Here is a 15,290-nt window from a genome sequence, read left to right as displayed (position 1 = left end):
AGCATGTCTCTTCTTCTTATTGGTGTCCTTTATTAGTGGTTTCTTTACAGCAAATCGACCATGAAAGCTTGAGTCAAACAGTCTCATCTGAACAGCTGATGTTGAGATGTGTCTGTTACTAGAAATCTGTGAAGCATTTATTTGGGCTGCAATTTCTGAGGCTGGTAACTCTAATAAACTTATCCCCTGCAGCAGAGGTAACTATGGGTCTTCCTTTCCTGTGGCGGTCCTCATGAGAGCCAGTTTCATCATAGCGCTCGATGGTTTTTGAGACTGCACTTGAAGAAACTTTCCAAGTTCTTAATGTTCTGGATTGACTGACCTTCACGTCTTAAAGTAATGATAGACTGTTGTTTCTCTTTGCTTATTTGAGCTGTTCTTGCCATAATTTGGACTGGTATTTTACCAAATAGGGCTATCTTCTGTATACCACCCCTACCTTGTCAAAACAACAGATTGGCTCAAATGCATTAAGAAGGAAACAAGTTAACCCACACCTGTTAATTGAAATGCATTCCAGGTGACTCCCTCATGAAGCTGGTTGAGAGAATGCCAAGAGTGTGCAAAGCTGTCATCAAGGCAAAGCGTGGCTACTTTTTAGAATCTAAAATATATATTTATTTAATACTTAGTTTACTACATTTCCAACTTTCTAACATGGGCAGAAGAGTCATGCCCCGAGTTTCCCACTTGGGAGGTACCAGAACCAACCAATAGGAAGCTCGACATCTATGCAAATTACTTACTTACATTTTAACTCAGAGGTCCCGAGTTTGAGATGACGTGAATGCAATATAAGGCTACTTTTACACAAATTACCCAATGTATATTTCTTCCGCTAATTGGTCTTAATCACCAATCAATCATAGTTCTTTTTCGGAGCTGATCTGGTTAGTAAAAAGAAAAGATCAGAATTGAGCTGTCAGTGTAAACGCACCCTAAAATCCACCGGAATATGGCTCGTTGGATATCAACTCAGTTTTGCGCAATCGTCACTTGCTAAAGTAACACATTACAATTTCAACATAAAAAAAGGTACAGTAGTTTGTTAAATTTGCTTATTGAAAATGTAACTAAATCATTCCCCCAAGTAGTTATCTTGGTCAATTATCCTGGGTTTGTTATTTGGCTACTGAAATTAGTCTCAATTCATTTTCTTCGCATAAAACCTAGGACAGGGAATGTAGCTAGTTTGTTTGGCTCGCTTAAATTTAACATTTCTTTCCTCTAAATAGTTTGCAAGCTAACATCTTTCCCATTCCGATTTGGTAAAAATCGGTGGATGTGCTTCTTTAGCTAACGTTGTCATACAGCTCGTAGAAACTGAACATTAAACCTGATTAAACTACGTTAAAACAATATGAAAACACTTACTTGAAATGGTTGGCACAAAGTCCACAACGAAATCCAAACATCAGCAGACAGGATCATAATTCGGCGTTTCTGCTGGAGCAAAAAAGGAGGAGCGCTGACTGGGATAGCTAGCTAATCTGGCTCAATTTAGCCATAAAAAAAAAGAAGAAATTGCCATTACTAGCTAGCTGTTCCGCCCACTGACATTGAATGGCGCTTTCTTCATCCAACTAGATGTGTGTACATCTACACGCCTGCAATGTTTGCGACATTATTAGCCAACTACATTAAGATTAATTTAGCAGCCTAACAAGAGGGTCAATCCCATCTTCTTGGACCTCATTTTAGGTCGCAATATGTATATATATATATATATATATATATATATATATATATATATATTCAGATGACTTTCTTGATAAACGTTGTCGGTTTTCTTCGGGAATTAAATTAAACACAGTACAGCTTTACCAGAACGTAAAAATATTTATATATATATATATCTCAGTCTGTACAACCCAAAACAAAGGGATGTTTCACATCTCCATGGTAACCTTTGTTACCCCCCCAACAAAGGACTCCCGTTCTAACGTTTGAGGTTCACAGCGCCACGCTGTGGTCAACTTTAGAATCGCATTTGTCAAAAGGCCACACCAGTAGCTGCTACCATTACAGCGATGACAGTATTTAACTTTCCAGTGAACCAACAAAAGCAGTTCCGCTATAGATCTGAATTCAAGGTTTATTGATTACTTCATCAAATGCTTGGGAGATTACATCACAATATGTATAGCGCTTAATTTTCTATTTTACATGAAAACTTTACACTATTTATTTCTCCATATACTGTATAGTTCCCCTTAAGGGGAAAGTAGACATCCATAGTTGTAAGGTAGAGGAATGCTTCTCAAAAATATTTAAATGCACTTCAAATAATTATATACATCCTTATTAAAAAAAGAAGAAAATGCAGACAGGATTAAACTACAAATGATGAAGATGGTAGCTATACCCTGACATATTTAGGAGTAACGTTTCTCTTCATTCTTACCCCCGTCTGGTATTTCACTGACAATACTGACAGGCATTCCACTCAGGGAAAGTTCTGGACAGTCAATACACGAGGGGTCTGTTGCAGGCTCCATTAGGTGTAACATAGAACTGTCTGACAAGAGAAGAACATCTCATCCTTGCTATGTAATACCATGGGTGTTGCATTGTAGACATCCTTTTTTTTTTTTACGTGACACCAGATTCATTCTAGAAAATAGCTAGTCATTCCATTTTGCTCTCAGAACATAGAGAATGTGCAGTAGCCTTTCAACAAGTAAACTGGCATGTAAATGTTGCTTTAAAATAAGTATAAAAATAAATAAATACAAGTAAAATTAGGACTCATAACAGGCTATAGTGATTCACATGATAGGATCAATGGGGAATGGTGGCAGGGGAACAACCGACCGTACTTGCTCATCCATTAGGGAGCAAGCCATTCCCACTCATGGTAATCCTAGGGTAGGATGCTGAATACAGGTGTGCTACGACAACACTGAAGGTGTTTTTCAGCATATTCACTAACGGTATTCTTCATTTGCGTTAGCATTTGGATATGCGTGTTCGTTCAGTCTTAAATCAACAAATAGGACAAACAAAAAAAATCAGGTAGAGGATATATATATATAAAACCACATCAATTAATTGTTGTAGTTCATTTTTCCATACATTTGACATTAACGTCAGTGTTGAGAAACAGTCAGAGAGCTCTGTTCTTTCACAGAGCTTTTTACCCAGCAGAGTCCGTCTTAAGGGGCACCAGACCTTATTACCAACTCTTGAAGCCTTTCCTTTGCAGAAGATAAACAGGAACTGAGCATCAAAGCATCTTTCCCTCAGGGTAACAGAATCTTTGCGTCGATCTACATCCTCCCATCCCTTCGCACTGCCTTACTCCCGATAGGGGGGCTCTTCATGCATCCCACCATCCACCAGTGCCCCCCCCCACACACACACACAGACCATTCCATCTCCAGACCCTCCTAGGGCGGGTTGGCCTAGCCCATCTCAGGAGCAGCGATGTGGAAGACTGAGCCGATGCGGAGGAAGAAGCGTCGCAGGACGGCACGGAGCTCTGGTATCAGGTCAAACTGCATCATCTCACACAGGTGAGGGTAGTAACAGGAGGCATGAAGCTTGAACTGAGGACGGAAAGGGACAAAGAACAGACTATTTAGCATCAAACAGAGAGACGCACACACAAACTGAAATATGCTTAGGGTGAGTGGAGTGTGATGCCAAAGAGTGGATCGTTTGAAGTATGGCCAAAGTTAAATATCAACGTTGTTTGTTTAGAAGCCACCGTGTACACCTGAAGGTGGGATTTGGGAAGAGGAAACATTTCTTAGTCAAAGTCAAAATAACCCACAAAGCTGCACACTTCCTGTTTGTCTGATTGGTATGTGCCAAGAAACGTGTTGGTACCTAAGCTAACAGTGTCCTTCCTTTAGTTACCCATTCTCAATGAGACTGAACCAGGCTAAGGATAACGGACTGTAAGCTGTAGAAGGGGAAATCTGCACTGAATCAAGTCCAATTCAGAGATCCTTGATGTAGCAGAGGTAGCCAAAGGGCCCCTGGTCTGCCTGCACACAGCTAATGGCCTCTTTTACATACCAAGGTCATTACAAAAGACAAGCTGTTAGATAATCAGTGTCCCTTCCTCTACAGAATTCAAATTCATTGACTGAGGGGAAAGGAGGACAGTGAGAGGCTGTCCTATGGCTTGTTATTCAAACCATTTGACCTATTAGATACGTCAATGGGACGTTAGGGGAAATAGACTGTCTTTTCCTACTGCCTACCCAGGCGAGGTATATAGAGTTGAAATGGTGTTGGCAGACGCGTGTTCACATAAAGTCTTCCAAAAAAAAAACAGATCACTTGTGTGGCACTTGTCACTGCAAGCCAAACCCAGTTGTCAGTGTGTGTGTGTGTGTGTGTGTGTGTGTAACGCGCAAATATTTCAGTCCATGTGGATGTAGGTGTGTGTAACCTTATCGTCGGTCAGTCGCAGGGTCCTGCTGAGCAGTACTAGCAGCAGGCTGGTCCAGGCCTCTCTGTGACTCTCTGAGGTCAAGCTGATGAAGTAGGACAGAGCCTCGCTGCACACCCTGAGGACAGGACAGGACCGGACCAACATTACCACACATTGCACTGCCGGGAGTGAAACATCCGGACAAACCAATGCTGAAGAACCTGTTACAGCTGGACCAAGCAGGGAGGCAGCCAAAGGACTAAGGATGACATGTTGGAATCAAATTTACATTTCATTTGTTCAGGCCACACAATACTGGATCCATTTTTACTGAGGATTTAACACATTGGGGTTTCCCTCAGGTTGCTGCCTCGACATCATTGGTGTGAACACATGCTTTTATATCTTTAATTATAATAATACATGGTGTTTATATAGTGCTTTAAAAAAGGACCCAAAGTCACATTTACAATTGTCAAGGTTTTATCACACCATGACCCCCTCCCCCATCTTTCCTTCCCTCAGACACTCACAGCAGCATGACCCCCCTCCCCCATCTTTCCTTCCCCCAGACACTCACAGCAACATGACCCCCCTCCCCCATCTTTCCTTCCCTCAGACACTCACAGCAGCGTGACCCCCCCCCCCTCCCCCATCTTTCCTTCCCTCAGACACTAACAGCAGCATGACCCCCCCCCCCCCATCTTTCCTTCCCTCAGACACTAACAGCAGCATGACCCCCCCCCCCCATCTTTCCTTCCCTCAGACACTAACAGCAGCATGACCCCCCCCCCCCCCCATCTTTCCTTCCCTCAGACACTAACAGCAGCATGACCCCCCTCCCCCATCTTTCCTTCCCTCAGACACTCACAGCAGCAACCGCGTTTGGATGTCAGGCCAGGAGTCCTGGAGCTGCCAGTCACAGTACATGCGGAACAGAATACGCAGGCTACAGGCCAGACTACTAGTCTCCTGCTTCAGCAGATTGGGCTTCGACTTCCCCTTAAATCCTGAGACAGAGCGGGGCAGACAGACAGAGAGCGGGGCAGACAGACAGAACGGGGCAGACAAGAGCATCCTATATCAAAAAACATTTATATATGACAGCCTGGCCGATTAGCTCATCTGATAGATCCTCTTAACACACCAAGAGAGAGACAGTTGAACATACCTGCTCTCCAGAGTGCAGTCCTCTGCTCGTTGTTAGAGTTGAAATCTCTGGCGAAAGTGTGCGACTCCAGCAGGCAGTCCAGCAGCTTGAAGAGGTGCTGGGAGGAGAGGTGTCTGTACATGCCCTGCTCCCCTTGCCCAGGGACCCCCTCCTCTGCAACCTCCTCCAGGGCATCCCTCTTGGACAGACACAGCACAGAGCCCCCCGGTCAATCCCCCAGCAACATAAACTTAGTGTGTTTTGGGGTGTAGGGTATTCAAAGCTATAATTAACTACATGTTAATAAACATCATGACTTTATATTTATAAAGGACAGACACGGTTGTGATAAAACCTGTGCAGCAGCCATGTTGTCTGCGTCTTCCTTCTTGCTGGTTGCCGGGTAGAAGACAATGTTGTCAATGGTCTGGATCAGCTCCAACTGCACTACACACTTGATGAGCAGCCCTGCAAACAGCTTCTGGTCTGACATCCCTGACACAGAGCACAGAGGCATCAGGAAGATGACACGGTCACCCTGTTTATAGCTCCTAGACAACTTTGCAGTATTATATATATTTTTTTAAACATTATTTGCTCAAAACGTTTCTTGCATTATTCCAGACTATGACATTGCTCTTTCTGATAGTTCTTCATTCCTTTGTTTTTAAATTTGGGGGATTTGTGTGTGTATTGTTAGGTATATTACTGCACTGTTGGTGCTTACAACATAACCCTTACACCTGCATAATATAGGTATGTGACTAATAATGCTTTATTTGAAAAAACAGGGACCGACGAGAGCCTGGAGGTCAAACGTGGAAAATGACATGAAGGATAATGAGGTAGAGAGAGAGAGAAATGTGAGTTGAGGGGAGAAGCCCAAATATTTGTGTAACCCGTTGCTTACTGGCGTGGGGTTTCCCTTTCCAGGTGTCATCACTGGCGGTGGATATCTGGCTCTGCCCTCCTTTCTCCGACAGGGCCCTGTCATAGCTGTTCTGAGACTGGGTGTCAAAATCGACATCCTGTAAACAATACGGACAAATCCAGCCAATGAGATGAGAAGGCTCGGTCTGCACGTTGGTTTAAGATCATAAACAGGACCAGATCAATTTACAAGAGTCAAATTGCTTTCTCTTGTTACTCTTGGTCTGATCAGGCTCAGATGGTTCGTAAATGTTATTGTTTGCTCACCATGTGTTTCCCATCACCAGCCTCCTCTTCCTGACCAGCCGGTCGCCATGTCAATAGGCTGTTGAGAAGTGCAAACAGAAAATGTGCAAATCGTCAGTCATGTGGTCTGTGGGAGTGTTTCCTGTGTTCTGGCTGGCCACATGATGTGGCCATGAGTCACCATGGCCTGCAACAAGTTCTGCACATGACTAGACCACATCTGACAGCACTGCTAATGCACGCACACACAATCCTCATATTCTCGAACAGTGTGTTTTCTGTTTATATATAAAAAAAAACACAATATATTACTGTTACGTTCATGGTGATGGGATTGAAGTTGTGAGAACGTCAAGGTGACAGACAGGCCGGCCAGCAGCAGAACTCACGCGTGTGGGCTGGTGGTCTGGAAGATGTCCAGCATACAGGAGCAGGTGGCGTTCCACACCTCTGGGCTAAACTTCTCCCCATTCAGGATGACCAGGTTCTCCAGGCAATTAGTCCCTGACCGGGCCAACTGTTCATTATCTGCGGGAAAGGGGAAGAGAATATATTGACGTCATTCACCATTACATCACCTAAACATTACATTTCTGGTAAAATGTTACACACATCATTTTACGGTAGATATTTAATTAGTTAGGGGTGTGTGTGTGTGTGTGTGAGTCAGCTGTGTTTTTCCTCCCCCCTCACTGTTGAGAGGAAGGCCCCCACCTTGTCTGACGCACCACTGCAGCTGAGTGAAGATGTCAGCCAACAGGACCTCACTGAGAGGCTCATAGAACTGGGTGAAGACGTCACAGATGGCGTACAGGGCGTGGTTACAGGTCGTGGTCATCCACTCGTGCTTCTACAGGAAGTCACAAGACACAAAATATACAAAAGATGGAACAAAAAAAAGTATTATTACATAAAATGCAACATTTCAGAGTCGCAGTCAGTCACAGCTCAGGTAATCAGTCACTTGAAATAAACTAAAAAAAAGGGCCTAATCTATGGATTTCACATGACTGGGAACACAGTGATGCTTCTGTTGGTCAGATAACTTAAAATCAGGATCAGAAAACCAGTCAGTATTTGGTGTGACCACCATTTGCATCATGCAGCGTGACACATCTCCTTCACAAAGAGTTGATCAGGATGTTGATTGTGGCCTGTGGAATGTTGTCCCATTCTTCTTCAATGGCTGTGCCAAGTTGCTGGATATTCTGTATTCATCCGTGAAGAGCACATTTCTCCAGCGTGCCAGTGGCCATCGAAAGTGAGAATTTGCCCACTGAAGTCGGTTACGACGCTGAAGCCCAGTCCGGTCAAGACTCTGGTGAGAATGATGAGCTTCCCCTGAGACGGTTTCTGACTGTTAGGCTAGGTGGACGTACTGGCAAATTCTAACAGCTTATGGTAGAGAAATGAACATTAAATTCTCTGACAACAGCTCTGGTGGACATTCCTGCAGTCAGCATGCCAATTGCACGCTCCCTCCAAACTTGAGACAGCTGTGGCATTGTGTTGTGTGACAAAACTGCACATTTTAGAGTGGCCTTTTATTGTCCCCGGCAATAAAAGTAATTATTATGCTGTTTAAATCAGCATCTTGACATACCACACCTGTCAGGTGGATGGATTATCTTGGCAAAGGAGAAATGCTCAATAACAGAGATGTAAACAAACGGAGTACATCATTTGAGAAATCATCTTTTTGTGCGTAATGGAACATTTCTTGAATCTTTTATATCAGCTCATGAAACATGGGAGCAACATTTTGTTCATATTTCTGTTTAGTGTAATTCCAGCAGAAACTCCCATAGGCCCACAAGCTTTTTTTTTGGCTTGGACAAGGCTTACTTACTACTTACGCAAGGACAATAACTATAGCCACTCACCTCGGTCTGCTGCTCAGGGAGCTTCATGTTGTGGAAGATGCGGAAGACGACGCGAAAAAGGTCGTGCCACCAGTGCTTCTCAAAGGTGTGTCCGTAGCTCTTCATAATCTCAAACATCACAGTCAGACCCCTGTGACAGAGAGACGCACATAATCAAACATCTCCTCTCATCTCACATCTCAAACATCACAGTCAGACCCCTGTGACAGAGAGACGCACATAATCATACATCTCATCTCACATCTCAAACATCACAGTCAGACCCCTGTGACAGAGACACGCACATAATCATACATTAATATCTATTGGGCTCAAAGCAGCAAAGTTGGTTACAGCCATATAGAGTCAAACGTCACGTTCGAATGATGCGCGCATACTAGCAAACAACAAGCCCCGTAGCAGATGGCTAACTATGTACTGACGTCGGAACCATTAGCAGTGAGTGAAGACCATGGAAAAACACACCAGACTGACGAGTATAGCCATGTTCAACAAGTATATCGTTCTTCTAGCTTTATCTAGCTGTACTTGGGATATGTTACCTTGCCTCGCTGGTGTGCTTGGTAATCAAATCTGCGAAGTTATAGACAATAACCATCTGTTTACGTGTTTAGCCTTGCAAAAGCTGCATCTGAAGTCGGACATGATCGCGCTTCCTTCCATGTAAACAAACCACGTTCCGATTCGGGAACTGCGTGCGTTACCTTTGACAACGCGGACAGGAAGTGGGTCTTGAGCTGAACACAGAACCGTGGTCAGATGTTTTACCTGGTTCTGATGTCCAGGTGGCAGCGGTTGATGATGCAGGACAGCTCAAAGAGGACGGGGAACCAGCCTCTCACCCACACCCGGTCCCCCGGGGCCACGTTCATGTCGTCACTGGTGTACTCCCGCAGAGCCTGGGGACAGACCGGGAAGACACTCAGAGCAATGGAACAGGAACACCGTGATGCAACATTCTCAGATGGCGTACAGTGCAGGCGTGATTAGAGAGCAATGAGGCAGTTTGTAATCTATGTCTGGGATGCACTCGAGGATTCTGCGGGGGCCCTTACCCGTGGCCTGCGGGGACCCCTACCCGTGGCCTGCGGGGACCCCTACCCGTGGCCTGCGGGGGACCCTACCCGTGGCCTGCGGGGGACCCTACCCGTGGCCTGCGGGGGACCCTACCCGTGGCCTGCGGGGGACCCTACCCGTGGCCTGCGGGGGACCCTACCCGTGGCCTGCGGGGGACCCTACCCGTGGCCTGCGGGGACCCTACCCGTGGCCTATGGGGGACCCTACCCGTGGCCTGCGGGGGACCCCACCCGTGGCCTGCGGGGACCCTACCCGTGGCCTGCGGGGACCCTACCCGTGGCCTGCGGGGTCCCTACCCGTGGCCTGCGGGGTCCCTACCCGTGGCCTGCGGGGTCCCTACCCGTGGCCTGCGGGGTCCCTGTTAACTCCAAATGACAACAACTAGGTTTCAGTGGCTGTTGAACGTTTTCCTCATTTGAACCCTCAACAGTATTACCTGTGTCATGGTTGAAGGTCTCTGCTCCATTTTCCTGTGTCAGTTTCAGTGTCTATATCAGTGGCTGGAGACATCTGGTAGGTTTGTGCCTATTAAATGTGTCATTTTCAGTAGGAGGCTGATTCTCAGCAACAGCCCTTCCAACTGGTTGATCATTTACTTTTCACAATCTTGAGAGACGCACTCTGACAACAGTGCAGCCGGGCCTCACAAATATCACCACACCTTCTTGGCCAATGACTACTCCCGGGTCCTCTCCACTCGACAGTCAACTCGTTTGTAGTGCACTTTGTTTCCCGTCTCGTACTTCTCATCTGAGGGACGAAGCTGCGAATTCTCTCTCTGCTTCAGTGAACACTTCTCTGGCTGCATGTAGTGCTGACAGGTGGAGTCCCACCCTTGCGCCTCACACTGGTCCCTTCTAGTTTGGTTATGTGTGTCACTTACTCCCATAAGGAATGGGCTGCCAACAGGCAATTTGACACGAAAAGAAAATGAAAAAAATAAAATAAAATTATTCATTCAGTAAAGGGATATCTGCTGGGACCACCTCTGTTTTAATGTGACACTTTGTCTGACCTATTTTTGCTGGTATCACGATCCTATTTAGTTGACTGACATTGCTAAATGGTTTGATAGCACCAAACACTGTGCGTGTACACGCAGTATGACTCACAGCAGGTCCTATTGGACTCAACTATAAACATCTGTGTCAGAAGCAGATTGGTTTGAAAACAGTGTTACACTGCTCTCTTGGATTACATTTTCCTCTGTTAGTTTTTATGAGGACAATCATGTTAATCTTTGGTAAGTGCTTTGACAAATAGCACATTTTGATCTCCTTCCATAACTGTCAGGTGGATTTGTGCAGGCCAATGGCGCCCTCTTCTGGTTGTTTTGAGAATGTGACTTGTTGGCACCTTTTCTCTGCTGCTCGGTGTGGTATACCGAGTCACTCACTTGCATTCCATCTGTTATTGGCACAACAGCCATCTTTACAGACATTTTTGTTGTTGTGCCGATTTCATTGATGCAAGAGTCAGCACAGTACAAGCAGTCAAAGCCAACTGTTTCCCCCTACCATCCATACAGGCAGTATCTACCAACGTGAAAGCTAACAGGCAGACTCCACCTGCTCGCGCAAAATAAATGTAGTAATCTATATTATTCAATTATTGCACCCACACTGCTCGCGCCCGCCAACGAGCGTCTGCGTTGCCAAGGGCTAAAATAGAAGTCAGTTCTATTTCTGACGCAGATCACGCTGCGAGTGCTGCCTCTCCCATCTCCTCATTGGTTTGTTGCAGCAGGTACCCACGTGCCATCTCCCCATTGGTTACACCCACGTGGGTGACAAAGACGAACAAGGTCGGTGGCGGTAAAGCACCTAATTTATGAAAGTTGCCAATCGCAATTTAAAGTCAAGAGAATAAAAAGCCTAGGAGGAGAGATGAGTAGAAACGATTCGGTTGACCGTTTTAATTGTGGATTAATTGTCGAAGTAGAGGACCTTGTGCATTTCAGGTAAAATAACTCAATGTTTATATCCCAGGACAAATTCGCTAGCAACAGCAAGCTAGCTAAATAGGACAAATTAGCTAGCAAGTGCAAGCTAACTAGCTAAATTGCCATAAATGTTTAATGCTTTTTGACCTGTCCAGATTAATATAATTGGTTCAGAGTTTGTTTTGATATTTTAACCTGCGTGTCGTGATCGTGTTTGGTGTGGGGGGGACAATGCACGTTGGCGCACGATGGTGCACGATGGCGCACGATGGGGCACGATGGGGCACGATGGGGCACGATGGTGCACAATGGCGCACGATGGGGCACGATGGGGCACGATGGTGCACAATGGCGCACGATGGGGCACGATGGGGCACGATGGGGCACGATGGGGCACGATGGGGCACGATGGTGCACAATGGGGCACGATGGGGCACGATGGGGCACGATGGGGCACGATGGTGCACAATGGCGCACGATGGGGCACGATGGGGCACGATGGCAGCCGGTTTGGGTTCCGTGTAACACTGCATCCAGAAGAACCATGTACTTGCACATCCTATTTTACCTCTGTTCAAAATCAATTATGTAGTCTGTCATTGCAACCAACAGTGGTGTAAAGAACCGAAGTAAGAAAACTTTAAAGTACTACTTAAGTAGTTTTTTTGGGTATCTGTATTTTACTATTTATATTAAAAATGTAACTTTTACTTAACTACATTCCTAAAGAAAATATTGTACTTTTTACTCCATACATTTTCCCTGAAACCCAAAAGTACTTGTTACATTTTGAATGCTTAGCAGATCATGAAAAAAATTATAATTCACACACTTATCAAGAGAACGTCGTCCCTACTGCCTCTGATCTGGTGGACTCACTAAACACATGCTTCCTTTGTAAAGTATGTCAGTGTTTAGAGTGTGCCCCTGGCTATCTGTAAATTAAAATTGTGCCGAAATGTCTCTAGTAACACTGTCAAAGTTTGAATATGCCTCGTAGGTACGGCTTTTCTCTTCTTTTAGAGACACAGAATCTAGTGCTCGAATCAGAGTTCCCATACCATCATCCTGGTTGGATATTTCCTGTGCTGTATCTCTCGCTCTCCCTTCGAGCGTTAATACCACCACAAGTGCTTGCTTTTTCTTGTCCAGATTGGTAACCCATGTCCAGATTACAAGTTCCTTTTTCCAACTGTGTTTTTTTTTACCCTAGGGTAGGCCTGTGTGGTGCCTACCCTACCCGGGGCCTGTGTGGTGCCTACCCTACCCGGGGCCTGTGTGGTGCCTACCCTGCCCGGGGCCTGTGTGGTGCCTACCCTGCCCGGGGCCTGTGTGGTGCCTACCCTGCCCGGGGCCTGTGTGGTGCCTACCCTACCCGGGGCCTGTGTGGTGCCTACCCTGTGTGGTGCCTACCCTACCCGGGGGCCTGTGTGGTGCCTACCCTGTGTGGTGCCTACCCTACCCGGGGCCTGTGTGGTGCCTACCCTACCCGGGGCCTGTGTGGTGCCTACCCTACCCGGGGCCTGTGTGGTGCCTACCCTACCCGGGGCCTGTGTGGTGCCTACCCTACCCGGGGCCTGTGTGGTGCCTACCCTACCCGGGGCCTGTGTGGTGCCTACCCTGTGTGGTGCCTACCCTACCCGGGGCCTGTGTGGTGCCTACCCTGTGTGGTGCCTACCCTACCCGGGGCCTGTGTGGTGCCTACCCTGTGTGGTGCCTACCCTACCCGGGGCCTGTGTGGTGCCTACCCTACCCGGGGGCCTGTGTGGTGCCTACCCTACCCGGGGCCTGTGTGGTGCCTACCCTGTGTGGTGCCTACCCTACCCAGGGCCTGTGTGGTGCCTACCCTGTGTGGTGCCTACCCTACCCGGGGCCTGTGTGGTGCCTACCCTACCCGGGGCCTGTGTGGTGCCTACCCTACCCGGGGCCTGTGTGGTGCCTACCCTACCCGGGGCCTGTGTGGTGCCTACCCTGTGTGGTGCCTACCCTACCCGGGGCCTGTGTGGTGCCTACCCTACCCGGGGCCTGTGTGGTGCCTACCCTACCCGGGGGCCTGTGTGGTGCCTACCTGCGGCCGGTCTGCGACATATTTAGCGCAGTGGCGGATGAGCCGGATGGCCTCCATACTGGTGTCAGGAAAGGCAGCGTTGCACACAAACTCAGACAGACACTTCACTGCATCCTGGAAGGAGTCTATGGCTGCTGCAAAGTGCTGCTGAAACGTGATCACTGGAGGAGAGAGAGAGAGAGATAAACTGTTAATCAGCAGTTCATTTCTCTACAGAGTTGGCCGTTGACTGTCAGTCAAAATGGTGAGCCAGAGTCCTGATGTGACTGACTGTACTCACTGACTATGTGGCCAGTGGTCTGGAAGGCCAGCTCCACAATGGTTTCGTCGTGATCCGAGGCGGCCTGGTGGAACACAGAGAAGATGTTCTTCCAGCCGGAGCGGATGTTGGCTGCCTGGGAGTTGACCATCTGGGCCACACAGCGGATCACCATGTCCCTGATAGTGGGAGACCTGTGGAGGAGAGGTCGGTCAAACAGTCAATGGTTTGTTGTGAGTGTGTAGAGGGAGGGTCCCCCCCGGGAGGGTCCCCCCCCCCTCATCATATCCTCAATATTGACCCAAATCACCTCTGCCACTTTCATTTTACTCCCTTCACATGACCCATTTCAAGAACGGTCCCTTCCCCCTGGTCCATGTCTACCTGTTCTTCTTCACGATGTGTTCAAATGGCCGGAGGAAGTCCTTCTGGAAGCGGAAGTTAGCCAGCTCTCCTTTCTCCAGAAACTTCATTGACAGTTGCCTCAGAGAGTCCACTGCAAAGATGGCCACATCCTCGTTGGGGTTGCAGCCCACCTGGGAGAGCAGCAAACACACAGGCATAGATCCACAGTCAATAGATAGGCTACGTCTTTGCAAAATCAGGTTAGATTAATAGATTAAAGGGATATTTTGGCAATGAAGCCCTTTATCTACTTCTCAGAGTCAGAGGTACTAGAGGATGCCGGTTTTAATGTCTCTGTGTCCAGTACGAAGGAAGTTGGAAGTAGTTTCGCCAGCCAATGCTAGAAAGCATAAGCACAATGACTGCAAGTCTATGAGAGTCTGCTAGCATGCTACCTCTAACTTCCTTCGTACTGAACCCAGAGACAAAAATGGTATCCAAAGTATCCCTTTAATACTATCGATGGACTAACAATACTACTCAACGCAGAGTCTCCACTAAAAGTGTTTCTTAGTCCAGAAGTAGGCTTTAATCTGGTTCTGGGAAACCGTCCTTACTTTATGAAGGTAGTCACTCACCTTGTTGAAGTGGTCTCCAATGACCTGCCAGATGCGTGACCACTGCAGACGGATACGGTTCATGTTGTAGTAAGATATCTCTACTATCTTCTGCAGACTGAACATCCTCGGCTGGTGAGCGGAGGCCAGCTCATCCATGGAGACCGCACACAACCACCGCACAAAGTCCACTAGGAATAGGACACAGGACGATGTCAAGAAACACATTCACACACTGCCAGAGACGGATACGGAGAAACACACAGATCCCACTTACCCACTGCATTTCCATCTAGCTTTGTGGAACCAGTGAAGATCCTGCAGACAAAGCAAAAGGTAGGTCATGTACTTCCAAATAGCACAATCCAGATCAGATGGTATACAGTACA

At 47.0% G+C, this 15,290-nt stretch overlaps 2 protein-coding genes across 6 annotated transcripts in view; both read right to left on the bottom strand.

Moving 5' to 3' along the window:
• The window catches only part of LOC110492635 (bcl-2-like protein 1), a 43,020-nt gene extending 40,552 nt beyond the window's left edge, over positions 1-2,468 (bottom strand). Inside the window, exon 1 of one of the 2 annotated variants that reach the window (XM_090203885.1) lies at positions 1,375-2,468. The gene's annotated coding sequence lies outside the window, so the exon portion shown is untranslated. Of the gene's footprint in view, positions 1-497; positions 741-1,374 lie in introns of those variants that run through there. The other variant, XM_090203887.1, reaches the window with a different exon arrangement.
• The window catches only part of LOC110491169 (brefeldin A-inhibited guanine nucleotide-exchange protein 2), a 47,106-nt gene continuing 33,899 nt past the window's right edge, over positions 2,084-15,290 (bottom strand). For all 4 annotated transcript variants that reach the window (XM_036947653.2, XM_036947655.2, XM_090203884.1 and 1 more), the window contains exons 24-39: positions 15,179-15,219; positions 14,923-15,092; positions 14,324-14,475; positions 13,961-14,133; positions 13,681-13,841; positions 9,362-9,492; positions 8,594-8,723; positions 7,425-7,560; positions 7,100-7,238; positions 6,732-6,789; positions 6,445-6,562; positions 5,890-6,029; positions 5,556-5,733; positions 5,256-5,394; positions 4,403-4,520; positions 2,084-3,548 (exon numbers count right to left, since the gene is read on the bottom strand). In XM_036947653.2, the coding sequence (XP_036803548.2) occupies positions 3,405-3,548; positions 4,403-4,520; positions 5,256-5,394; positions 5,556-5,733; positions 5,890-6,029; positions 6,445-6,562; positions 6,732-6,789; positions 7,100-7,238; positions 7,425-7,560; positions 8,594-8,723; positions 9,362-9,492; positions 13,681-13,841; positions 13,961-14,133; positions 14,324-14,475; positions 14,923-15,092; positions 15,179-15,219 (2,128 nt within the window). In that variant the 3' untranslated portion in view covers positions 2,084-3,404. The remainder of the gene's footprint in view (positions 3,549-4,402; positions 4,521-5,255; positions 5,395-5,555; positions 5,734-5,889; positions 6,030-6,444; positions 6,563-6,731; positions 6,790-7,099; positions 7,239-7,424; positions 7,561-8,593; positions 8,724-9,361; positions 9,493-13,680; positions 13,842-13,960; positions 14,134-14,323; positions 14,476-14,922; positions 15,093-15,178; positions 15,220-15,290) is intronic.

This window comes from Oncorhynchus mykiss, chromosome 16 (assembly GCF_057628025.1).
Source record: "Oncorhynchus mykiss isolate SJ-2025 chromosome 16, ASM5762802v1, whole genome shotgun sequence".
In the NCBI taxonomy this organism is placed as follows: Eukaryota; Metazoa; Chordata; class Actinopteri; order Salmoniformes; family Salmonidae; genus Oncorhynchus; species Oncorhynchus mykiss.
The sequence above is the reverse complement of the archived record's forward strand: the minus strand, read 5'-3'. Positions and strand labels throughout refer to the sequence as shown.